This window comes from Photinus pyralis, unplaced genomic scaffold (genome assembly GCF_008802855.1).
Source record: "Photinus pyralis isolate 1611_PpyrPB1 unplaced genomic scaffold, Ppyr1.3 Ppyr1.4_LG2, whole genome shotgun sequence".
Classification (NCBI taxonomy): domain Eukaryota; kingdom Metazoa; phylum Arthropoda; class Insecta; order Coleoptera; family Lampyridae; genus Photinus; species Photinus pyralis.
In genome coordinates this window covers 33,246,448-33,259,590 of record NW_022170403.1, presented here as the reverse complement: position 1 = coordinate 33,259,590, position 13,143 = coordinate 33,246,448, and the positions used below count along the sequence as shown (strand labels likewise).

The 13,143-nt window shown below is 36.4% G+C and overlaps 2 protein-coding genes across 2 annotated transcripts; both read right to left on the bottom strand.

Moving 5' to 3' along the window:
• Positions 1 to 1,511: 1,511 nt before the first annotated feature.
• On the bottom strand, positions 1,512 to 4,447 carry LOC116164532 (heat shock 70 kDa protein cognate 4-like). Its single transcript, XM_031478727.1, is given in 5 exon segments — positions 1,512 to 2,756; positions 2,759 to 2,829; positions 2,831 to 3,383; positions 3,861 to 4,068; positions 4,290 to 4,447. Coding segments are annotated over 4 exon segments (1,962 nt in total). The 5' UTR covers positions 4,066 to 4,068; positions 4,290 to 4,447; the 3' UTR covers positions 1,512 to 1,623.
• Positions 4,448 to 11,209: 6,762 nt separating this feature from the next.
• Positions 11,210 to 12,699, bottom strand: LOC116164535 (solute carrier family 35 member B1 homolog). Its single transcript, XM_031478729.1, has 3 exons — positions 12,172 to 12,699; positions 11,690 to 12,127; positions 11,210 to 11,638 (listed from the first exon to the last, which is right to left on the bottom strand). The coding sequence occupies exons 1-3, from the start codon at positions 12,511 to 12,513 to the stop codon at positions 11,453 to 11,455; spliced, it is 966 nt and encodes a 321-aa protein (XP_031334589.1). The 5' UTR covers positions 12,514 to 12,699; the 3' UTR covers positions 11,210 to 11,452.
• Positions 12,700 to 13,143: the final 444 nt, after the last annotated feature.

Below are 13,143 nucleotides of genomic sequence, written 5' to 3'. Positions count from 1 at the left end.
CTAATTCACAAATTCCAAAAAAGCACCAAAATCTACACTGATGCCAGTTTGCACCGACAAATTTAAGTGGAGCTTAAAATCCATGACGACCATTGTCTCAATAATGGTTGTAATGCGCTTTTTTTGTTGTAGCTATAGGAAGCTGTTCTGTCAAGAATTTGGCACCTGGTCTGGTTTTTAATATTTTCCTGGCTCTTTGCTTCCTGATAGTTTATTTTGAAAACTGCTGTAATTCTTATTTGTGTATAGATTAGCGTTCATTCAATATTGCATACTTTTTCCATGTAACACAATTAAAGCAAACAAGTAAAAAGGTTTCAAAGAAATATCTCCATAAACAAAAAAAAGTTGGCGTTGCGCAGTTCGCGCATGAGCACATAATTAATAATTTATGCTATAGGTATGCGATGTTTGTGTTTACTAGAAGCATGCGCATGCGTAGATTTGATGTTGACTATGTGCGATATGTTTGCTTTTCCTAATCACATTTGTAGTTTTCGATTTTTACTACATGCGATATGTTTTTCTTTACTAGAAGCATCTATGGTTAAAATTTTATAGAAATATCTCCACAAATAAGAAAGTTGCCATGCGCATGCACACAACACAACTGAATATGCGATATATTTGCCTTCACCAGAAGTATCTGTGGTTCAAATTTCAACAAGTTATTTATGCATCAAGGGCATTAAGGCGATATTTATGCCGAGGGCGACAGAGCCCGAGGGCCTCCGACCCAGATTGTAAATCGCCTGAGGGTTAAACATCGAGTAATGCCTGAGTTGCATACAAAATTTTATTTTTCATCGTTCCAAATAATGCATTTCCAATATACAAAATGTAATGATTATTGTCTGCCCAACATTAAAATGCTTCATATGAATCAAGTAGCATCTTTTTGTATTCCAAATATAACTCCATCAATATATTTGACAGGTCGTTTGAGGGCATGAGATGACAATCCATTATGCCCTTGGGCGTAATAGACTGCTTTATATATCTCACATGACAGATATAATTGGCATATAATATGCAAATGAAAAATAAAAGATATTAATAAATAACAAAGTTAACATTGCACAGTTTGTCAAGATTTTCCTTGCCTCAGGTGCTAGCTATACGCTACCGAATGCAAAAAGAACTTAATATCTTGAAAACTGGCCTCGCCAGACGGACGTACAGAGAAAGTGGCTTGGAAAATGCGCTAAAAAAGATTTATGGTGGCAAGTAGAGAACTTATTTCTCACCTTCTCTCAATCTGGGATAATTCCACATTATATTGAAAGTGATTCTGAAATGTTTCAGATTGGAATGGCATCACATCTCAACTTCCTTACAACACTGCAAGTATGAAACAAATTCAAATTTTCCTTTTTGGCAATGTGAACTTCACCAAATAAACTAAAAGTATAAAGCACTTTCATTTGAAAAACTTGAATTTCAAAAACAAATTAACTTCTAAAAGCAATTTCCTTGAAACACAATGGATGCAATGAGTTAAAAAAATACAATAATTTCTGACTGATTTATTAAAGTTTGCATTGTCATTAACTGAACGCTACAAATATCCTACAACAACAATAATAATACTGAATAAAAACTATTAGGAATGCAAATAAGTGTTTAATCGACTTCTTCAATTGTTGGGCCAGCACCACCTGCTCCAGGAGCTCCACCACCGGGAGCAGCTCCACCCGCACCTGGGAAACCGCCAGGCATACCTCCGGGCATACCTCCTGGTCCGCCAGCGCCTTGGTACAATTTTGTAATAATCGGATTGCAAATGCCTTCCAATTCCTTCTGTTTGTGTTCGTACTCTTCTTTTTCGGCCAACTGGTTGGCATCCAACCAAGCAATGACCTCGTTGCATTTTTCCATAACAGTGGTTTTATCGCTTTCAGTGATCTTATCCTTAAGTTTTTCATCTTCAATTGTGCTCTTAATATTGAAGCAATAAGATTCAAGTGCGTTCTTTGCAGAGATGGTGTTTCTTTGTTTTTCATCTTCAGATCTGTACTTCTCCGCATCGTTAACCATACGTTCAATATCTTCTTTGCTAAGACGGCCTTTGTCGTTGGTAATGGTAATTTTGTTTTCTTTGTTGGTGGACTTTTCGACGGCAGTTACATTCAAAATACCGTTCGCATCAATGTCGAAGGTAACTTCGATTTGGGGAACACCACGGGGCGCAGGTGGAATGCCAGTAAGTTCAAATTTACCAAGAAGGTTGTTATCCTTGGTCATGGCACGTTCTCCTTCATAAACTTGAATCAAGACTCCAGGCTGATTATCGGAATAAGTGGTAAATGTTTGGGTTTGTTTTGTAGGAATTGTGGTGTTACGTTTGATTAAAGCTGTCATCACACCTCCTGCGGTTTCAATACCGAGTGAAAGTGGGGTGACATCCAAAAGCAGCAGGTCTTGAACTTCTTCAGATTTATCACCGTGAAGAATTGCAGCTTGAACTGCGGCACCGTAGGCAACAGCTTCATCGGGATTAATAGATTTGTTTAATTCCTTGCCGTTGAAGAAATCTTGAAGAAGTTTTTGTACCTTAGGAATACGAGTGGAGCCTCCTACCAGGACAATGTCGTGAATTTGCGCTTTGTCCATTTTGGCATCGCGCAAAGATTTTTCCACAGGATCCATGGTGGAACGGAACAGATCTGCGTTCAACTCTTCAAAACGAGCTCTGGTGATCGATGTGTAGAAGTCGATACCTTCAAACAAAGAGTCAATTTCGATGCTCGCTTGAGTGGAGGACGACAGGGTTCGCTTTGCTCTTTCGCAAGATGTTCTGAGACGACGTACAGCACGTTTGTTGGAGGTCAAATCTTTTTTGTACTTCCGCTTGAATTCCTGTACAAAATGATTCACCATACGATTGTCGAAATCTTCTCCTCCCAAGTGAGTGTCACCGGCAGTAGACTTGACTTCAAAAATACCATCTTCTATTGTAAGAATCGACACATCGAAGGTACCACCGCCCAAATCAAAGATGAGGACGTTCCTTTCGCCCGCTCCTTTTTTGTCTAAACCGTAAGCAATGGCGGCTGCGGTAGGTTCGTTGATAATACGCAGTACATGCAATCCTGAAATGGTGCCAGCATCTTTGGTTGCTTGACGTTGCGAATCGTTGAAGTAGGCAGGTACAGTGATTACAGCATTTGTAATATTTTTTCCTAAATACGCTTCAGCAGTTTCCTTCATTTTTGTTAATACCATTGAACTAACTTCTTCTGGGTAAAATGATTTCGTTTCTCCTTTGTATACTATTTGAATTTTGGGTTTACCACCATCGCTGATGACTTCGAATGGCCAATGTTTCATATCGGCTTGAACTGTGGTGTCCTCAAAGCGACGCCCAATAAGACGTTTTGCATCTGCATACAAAAAGGATAATTATACACTAATTTTTTAGCAATCAAGGCGACATTCATATTTGTCAGCTCAGACATAAAAATGAATCACTGTACATCAGAAACTCCAGTTTAGCAATTATTGTTAACTTCATCATAATAAACTAATAAAAAATTCCAGCAAAAAATGCAAATCCGCCTGATCAATTCATTAAGACCACAATGTTTGACCTATTTCTGAAATTATGGGCATTCATCATGGTCAGTGCCACATGACCAGCTATAAAAACTCGATATAGCAAGCATGCTCTCTCTGTAACCTTGAATTAAACTACATCCTTGACACATTATTCAAATATTGATTAAAAATGATGATTCATTAATCATTACAGAGAGAATTACTGATTAATGATTATGATACACGGACCATAAGATTGCCCACAATGAAAAATGCATTTCGCAGGAGTCACAATGAAAACTAATTCGCATCTAAGTACATACCAAATATAGTATTATTGGGGTTCATCGCAACTTGATTTTTGGCAGCATCTCCGATGAGACGTTCTGTGTCTGTAAAGGCCACATAGGATGGGGTGGTCCTGTTCCCTTGATCATTAGCAATGATCTCCACTTTTCCATGTTGAAATACTCCTACACAAGAGTAGGTAGTACCAAGATCAATACCGACTGCGGGTGCTTTTGCCATTATCTGTAAATTAAAATACGAATTAACTCAACTATACTACCTACGTTATTATACAAAGAAAACATCATTTCCTTTGCAAAACGTGGTTTTAAGATAATGGCGGCGATTAAAAACCTCTGCGGTAAAGTACGAAAAATCCACAAATATGTATAGCAAATTTCAAATTAAACAAAAAAATGACGTTAGCATACTACAAACTACGTAAAATAACCAAAAAAACTTACCTTGTATTAAATTAAATAAATATTCGAAGAAAAACTTCTCAAGCGTACTTACGCTACTACGGTTTAGTATCAAATCGGACGAGATCGATGTATAAATTGCTTATATACTGCGCTACTCGTATCTTCTAGAACATTCCATACGATAACCAATAGAAGGCGTAGAATTAACTTGACGCGAACGTCATTGGTTCATCGAACCAAAGCCAGTAAAATATTGTAATGATTTTATTTAATTTTCCATGATTTTGATACCAAATCTTCATTGTAGATGTCATAAAAAGATTACAATTATTTAATTTGCGTTTACAAATAAGAATGTAGTTTAAGATGTTTGTATTAACAAACGCGGGAGATTGGGACCCAATGGCGGTAGATTCAAACAGAATGTTGCAAGAAAAGGTTTTATAATGATCGTAGTATGAGTGTATGACATTTTCGTATTATTAAACTTACTTCAAAACTTGGAAATTTACTAATCGAAGATAATGTCTACAAGAAGAAAAATACGACTGTTTTCTGGACTTCTTCCCATTTCTAGAAGTTTCTGGTAGAAATTATACCTACTGTACGTCTGAGTACGGATCTGTGACCGCTATTTTATTTATAAGATGCCGAGTGGAAGTAGAATGTAAAGCAAACTATACACGACATTGGCCCGTATGAATAAAAATAAGCAAATGCTTATACTTGCAAAATTCAAAGTAAATACTCGTAACTGCCCCTTTATACTGGTTTTTTTAGCAGCGCTGCACTCGCACTGCGTCCTGTCCTGCTGCTTAGCAGGGCTGCTAAGTCGCCCAGTGCGAAGGAGTACTTCCGAATATTTACTTTGAATTTTGCAAGTATAGCAGTTGCTTACTTTTATTCATACGGGCCAATATAATGTCCTTCAAATAGGGTTTTGGAACTTAAGTTCTTTTAAAGATTGGTAGGCTGTGGCTATAATGCCTATGACAGCCATGAGCCACTTGAGTTGGATCATACCTACGTTATCGAACTTATCTCTTGGAATTTTCTTTCTACAAAAAAAACTCCAGATTTAGTACTTATATAGTATATTATGTGTTATATAATGGTAGTATGCTATGACGTTAGACGTATGACATTTCAGACATTTGGGTTGGAGGAGAGATAGAAACGGCGGGAAATCATTGGTTGGCAAAGCAAAATAATCAAATATGTTGTCGACACGGGCGTTCAACTTGTAATAAATATTTGCGATATAATAATACGTACTATAATAGCTGGTATATACGTAGGGGCGGTAGGTACCCTAATCTAATATGATCTAGAAAAGAAACTGAAAACCTCTAGTTTCTATAAAATTGCATTTTTCTTCTTCAATAAGATATGCGTTCGTTTTGTTAGGCTTTAGGGCTTCCAAAGACCCTGCTGGCAAACACAACAAAGCGGGGATCCAGACATGAAAAAAAATAGAAGTACGCATAATTTGTAATTCTAATTGTTATTATATCCAATATACTTAGATCTCAAAGTGCATTTTTAGTTGTTTTGTTAGTGATTATTCTGGAGGGCTCTATGTTCTCTCCGCCTTCGCATGGCCTTAACTGTATCTTGACAAACGTATTGAAATTTAGTTGAATGAGTTGCTGTCGGAGTCGCCTTTGGAAGTTCAAGTTAAGAGTCTAGAGTACAATTTCCCATGTAAACAAAAATTCCAAAGGTGACTCGACAGCAACTCATTTTTGATCGCATTGTATATTATAGTAGACCAGCTAAGTTATGAGTTTATCTAAAAATGGTGCAAAACGCATATACCGGCCGGGGGTCATGCTGTAAAGATAAGAGATATATTATACGCGTGTTTGATTGTATAACAGGGTTTCGAAAAGTGAAATAAATTTACATTGATTATAATTGCGTCTATCCGGTTTTTTTTTCAAATATATCCAAAATGTTGTGTTTGGGGCCTACGTCTGCAAAAGTTACGTTTCTTCTTTAATTGGCGTATCTTACCGTGATTTGCGCATGTACCTACAGAACTAACTTCTTTATTTACGGAGACATTTTTATGGGATTTTGATATTATCCCTTTTTGATCAAAACTACGCTTTAGGCAATATATGTATATAATAGTAGGTACCGACGAGTCAAAAGAGCCCGTGACTGCCAGACTTAAGTAGGTAAGTTATTTTATGAAAGCTGAAAGTGTCTCAAACGCAAACGAAAAAACAAAGCTTCCAACACAGGTACCTAGGTATGATAAGAGGACTATATATGCTTTAGGTCATGGTGGCTTTGGCATCAGGTAACAGGTATCAAAGATATATAAAATATAGGTACCAGCTTATACTTATAGCAAATTATAAAGCGTAATTTTTGTATATTTTGCTTCGGAAGAACATAAGAAATCACGTGGTCATCTATTGTCAAACACTTTATCTGTGGCAATCCCTTGCCAGACACTCTTAAGCTTCGTTCAAACACTGCTGTAATCGCGCGATTCCCATGCGTCTCCCCCGCGCGGTTCTGTCTGAACAATTTGTGATTTATTGTTTAGTTGTTCGCCGCTGATGATGACCGCTTTGCTACCGAAACTCGTTCGAGGTTTTAATATAGGTATTATTGTGGTTCATTGTTGTTTTGGTTTTACTTTTGCAAAATTTATATTACCAGGGGTGCAATTTGACTGTATATCCATGAAAAAATTATTTCTTCAGGTATCCACTAATTTGTGGATTTGAGGACTCGACCACGGCTGCGAATTCCACCCGAAGTTGGTCAACCGGACTTTTATAAAACGACCCTACGGGTGTCTGGTAAGCGGTTGTCACGGTATAAAGTGTCTGACAGTAGAAGACGCCCCAAGAAAAATACACAAAAATCACCTACTCTTTATAATGTGCAGTGAGTAAGTTGGTATCTTATATATCTTTGATACCTGTTACCTGCCAGTCACATTGATCCAAAGCACATACTACTCGATCCCATCGTACCTACCTGTGTTGAAAGCATATACATTGAAAAACTTTCAGCTTTTATAAAATAAGTTACCTATAAGTCTAGCAGGCCCGGGCTCTTGCTCTATACCCGCTCGTTATAGTTTAGGGAGGTATTGCATTGGGGTAAAAAATAACCGCCCCCTCTTTTTTCGGAAATACACGTTTTGAAGCAGCAGGAATCCGAATCAAACAAAATCTCGATGATGTGGATCTGTCGGTCCCCCTGTATTCTCATTTCCTGCTAAACGGCTGAACCGATTGGACCCAAATTTAGTACCCATATTCTCAGACGTAAAAGGGAAAAGCTTTTGGGCAAGTATGTGAACTCTTATATTCCCGAATAAACGGTTGATCCGATTGAAACCGCGCGCGCTTTTCCGTGACTAAAGTAGTAGCAACTGCGCAAATCGACCGTTACCCTTTGTTTTAGGGCAGCTTTAAAAACATAAAATGTGTTATTATACCTACGAGTATTTTTCCGTCCGTGCGTGTGAGGGACGAAGTCTCGACACTGGAAAATCATTAATGTCCGTTTGATAGGTATAGCTCCGGTAGCGGTAGCATAGCTTCCCTATCAGCACAGTGAGAAGTGTTTTTTGCTAATCATTTCGGGATAACGTCCAAATTTGGGCAAAATTTTCAATTATTCGCCGTATTTCTTCGACACAGCTGATTTGATTTATCGTGTTGTCCACTTACATTTATGAATTATGTCTCTATGTGTTAGTATTTTTATGAATTTCTTTAACTGCATTTGATTCTATACAAGATTTCTATTGTCCGATTTGCGATGTTTGATTTGTGTATTTCTCTTGCATTTTGTTATCGTAGCCGATATATTTCTTGTATTTGTGAGTGTGTATGGATGTGGTCTCTTAGTGTGCGTAATATATTTTATATGTTCATATCAACTTCAGGAATGGCTTTCAGTTATTATCAGGCTACACGATGCAGTTACGAAACTAATGCTGCAAACCAGAAGGCTCGATATATTTATACAAAGCTTAAAGGGCGTCCGAAGCACCGACAGTCAATTAAACAATAAGTTCTTTTTTGAGAGTTAAAAAACGCCCTAAAAAGGTACCTACTCATATATTTACTTCATAAAATATGAAGTGACACATTTTTGCGACGCCTATGGTTATCAGCTGTTTGCAATCGGATGCTACGGCGCATGTGCGGTGTTCTACTACAGTACAAAATATATATCTAATATTTTTGTTAGGGTAGGGTAGCACAGGAATTTTGGGAAAATTGGGGGGAGGAGATACCAAATAATGCCCTTACTTTACGATCTTAAAACCAAAACGGTAGAAAATTCATGTTTAAATACTGTGGTAACCAAACATGAAGGATAAGTATGGTAAATTAACAAAAATAGGCATTACCCCCGAACCAAAAGAAGACATTTTTGATTATGAAACCTCTAATTTACAATGGTGACCATGAAAGATACTATATTGGCAATACAATAAGGTGTACCTATTAGTTCTCAGATAAATTTAATTACACCATCGCTGTAGATAACACTATCTGAATATGTCTGATTGTACCAAGTAGGTACACGTGCACATGCGTCATTGTCTTTTATATCAAATGTAATACAACCTACTTACCGATATCGCGCATGAGATACTTATTCAATTTGTACCCACCTTTTCGAATTTTATTTTAATTTCCATAGTAACTAAAGTAATATGATTTAAGATACTATAATGGTAGCTATAGACATTCCTAAATAAGTAATAAGTTGCGTTCTTGTAATATCCACGGTATAACAGATAAGTTTATAAAAAATGGGTTGGTACAGGGGACCAAAATAAACATTTTTTTAATACAAAAATGTTTCTTTTGGGTCACCACAAAAATCTAAAAAAAAATGTTGTCAGATACCAGAATACCAATGATTGCGGTAGGTACCCAACGGTTTTTTGTATAAATGTTTATGGTTTAATTGTAAAAAAATTGTTCAAATTCCTATCCTAAAATCGGACACTAAAGGAAGTGCTAAACAAGACTCTGATCTCGGCGAAATTCGATGTGTAGGTGTTTTTAACAAGAAAATAATAAATCCCAAATTGTTTTGTAAATTTCTAAGATCCTACAATTTTTGTTCTTACAAAAAAATTAAGAGCATTTGCTGTTGGTAAATGGTAATCGACAACTCTGTGGTAATCACGGCTTACCGGCAATTGGCGCGTATCAACCTGTTTGACACTGTTTTTTTTACCTGTACGTGCTTGCAGATTGATACCTGTGATAGGCACTTGATCAGACTTATTATTGTAAAAAAAACATTTTTGGACTTTCAACTTAAAGATACAAAGTGTCGGCAAAATCAAAAAACGAAACATTTTAGGTTTCTTTGGTTATTAAAAAAAAGGTTCGTTTTGGTCGGACGTATCGTGCAAAACCTCTGAAAGCTATTGAACACAATACATTTTCTATAAACAACTGACCTTGGTCTCTTGATTAAATCTTTACTAAAAAAACAATTTTTGTAACTAAAACACTGTAATTACGTTTGCTAGGAATCTATTTTCCGATTTTCACTTGTCAAATCTTCTGCAAAGACCTCAGCAAAGATACAGCATTAACTTTCCCAAACGAAAAACATTTCACTACCAACCAAACCAAGGTACTTAGAGAAGTCCTGTATTACTGCCGGAGCACCAAGATTACATCCCGAGGCGCTTGCGCCGATGGGTATAAGGTCTGAACTCTGAAGGCAATAATAAACTTCTCTACCGTGCTATATTTTTTTTTCACTAATAGAGTGAATCTGTGCTACTAGCTACTCGAAGTCCTCTAAATTAACATATTATATTGTTAAGAATGTGAACGGTTGGACAGAATTTTTTGTTTTTTAATTTAACTTGTCAATCAAGTACGTGGAAGTAAAAGTCAGACAAGCCGAATTTTGTTCTGTCATAAGGAAGATTTCTTCTTAACGTCAAATTATGGTAGATCTTGAAAAATTAACTGACATTGTACCGTAATTAACAAATATTGTAGAATTTGGTTGCAAGTTGGTTTGAATATGGGCCTCAAAGTACTACAAGACGTTCCGGATGATGATGCTGCAGGCTGTGGAGCGATATTGGAAGTAGAAATCACAGAGCTTGAAATTTTTTTAGCGGTATCCAACTTATTTGTCAAGGACGTATCAAGGTATCCTTCGGTTATGGCTGTAGACTTCCAGCCGAGCTTCCAGCCATGATATCTCCACCTGCATCAATTAGTATTGTTGCCTATGTTCTTCGGAAACAGTGACCGAGTGTATAAATCAGTGTTGGTAAGTCTTAAAAAGGTAGCAATATATTTGGACATTTTCACAAATTTGTTAATTCCAATTTTAAAAAAAAGAAGGGGGATTGAACGGTAGGAGGGCGCAATTTCTCCTATTTCTTGTATATATCAAAGAATTGACCCATAACTGTAACCGTTAGGACAATTTTAGTTTTAGCCCGAGCTTTAGGTATTGTGATAATAACTCCCCCTTCAAAATCCTTAATATCCTCGACTTTCATATCACTTTAACTCACAGGCTCAACATGCACCCATTAAACTCATTATCAATTCAACCTAAAAATGCGAAAGATTAAACCTCGGATCAAACTAAGAAACGTCAGAATATACCTTTGTTGCAAGATATACTTCGTCAGGTGCATTATTCAAAAATGCATTTATCTCTTCGGAGCTGAAGATTTCTTTTTAAGATGTCCATCTGACTGGTTTGCAACCAATCATAGCCCAAGTTTGATTCCATAGCTTTATGACTAGCATTTATTTATAAAAATAGAGGCATATTATAAGCGCATAATTTAATGGTCGTAGATAATAGTATATTATATTCAAAGCTTTCAGGCAGTGTTGCAAAATTTCAGTTGCATCACTTTGTTCGATTTCTAACTTTTATACTTGGAAACTTAGTAAATGGTTTTAAAACATAAGAAGTAAATATTGTCCATTTAATATAATAGATTCACTCACAGTACTTCAGGTACTTATTTACACAACAATATTGTGAATGTGAAATACCAAAATGTAATTTTACCAGTGATAAGATTGTTGTCAACCTACTAGTTTTACTTGTAGTTGCCAACACACTCCTTGCTACGCAATAATGCTCATGCTCATGCTTCAATATTTGTTGAGTGCTCATTCTTTTGTGACAAGGAAATATTTATTGTTTTATTGTTACTTTTTTTTCGGAGCTCCTTTAGAAAAGAAAACATCCAAGAATAACCCTGTAAATACAATAATAGCACCAATCCACTGCCGCACAGTTAACACATTTCCAAAAATAAGAACAGATCCTAAAACAGTGAAAAACTTCCTAGTAGTGGTTATCACCGAACAAGGTAATGGTCCAAACTCGGTTACCTACAAATAAAACATAAGTGTGCAATAACAAACATAGTTAAAATGTCTTACAGTTAAAAATATGAAAAGTTGCCCCAAAGCTCCAGCTAACGCTAACAGAAGTATATTACTTAACACGGTTGGATGCCGCGTAACAAATTCAATAAACTTTATCAATTCGCCCGATAATAAAATTGGAACCACAACAAATATGCAAGCAAATTTGTTCATTCCAGACATCATTTGTTGTGCAGTTGGTTTAGCTTCGGCCTTTATACGTTCCTGAACAGCCCCTGTAAGGCCGTCCATTGTCAAAGATAACAATATTAATAACTCTCCCAACCCAAATCCATCAACTTTCTTACTACCAGCTTTATCTTTATACATAAACAATATGACTCCAATTACAATCATCAGAACAAACACATACTTTTTAAGGGGATACGATTTTCTTCCAATTAGAACACCTAGTACCATTACAGGAATGGGTTTTCCTGCCTTTCCCACAACCTATAAATTTACTCTTGTTAAAAAGTAATAATCACCACAGTTACCTGAGTAGGAAAAGCCACCCACTGAAGCGCCATGTATGAGCACACCATAGCCAACAAATACGTTAATGCTGAACTCGCACAGTATATTGTTGGTGTTGTGTCTTCTCCGTGAGGTTTGACATATAGCATGCCTTTTGCAAAAAAATAATTAACTAGGCATTGAACAAAAACTAAAGCAAGCGCACAAGTGAATCGTTCGTCCACCTTTCGTATTGCACCGTTCTCACTAACTTCGTCATTACTGTACTTTCCTCTGGTAATTTTTTCTTGTAGAATTCCAAAGTAAAAGTAACACACAAATATACCAGCTGCACAAACCATAAATTTGGTACTGCCTTGCATTATGGTTGTTTTAAAAACATAAGATATAAATAAAATAAATAACTTTACTTCATCACAATCGCAGTTAGTTATGTACTCTGCCCCTTTTCATACAAGATCTTGTAAATTATGTAAAAATTGAAATTTAAAAAGTACACATGGTATGTTTTGGATTCGAGCATTCGACAGACGACACGTCATTTTAATATTCTTTCCTGATTGGTTGAACCCCACTTTTTCTGTGGTTGACCTAACGGTTATACAGGGGAAGGCAACAGAAGTACCTTTATTATGTACCAAGTGACCTATTTATTTATAGTACAAAACTTTTACGAGAAAAATTTGTGTTTCTAGGCTTTTACAGAATTTTAACATTTTCTACTACTGTCATTTGTATTCAACTATACATTATATGTACAAGTTGTAGGTATATAAGAGAGAGACGGAAATTGGCCATTTGCAAAAGCCTGATGACTCATGTTTGTTGTGGCTTTTGCAGTGACAGAAAATAATGGTTAGTTGTTGTGCTTGTGGTTGCTCCAAAACCGAAAAAAGTAAAAGTTTGGGAATTACATTTCATGTGTAAGTATTGATACCAATATTATTTTTCTGTACGGTCGGAAAGGACCGGCTATACTCCGCGACATCGAT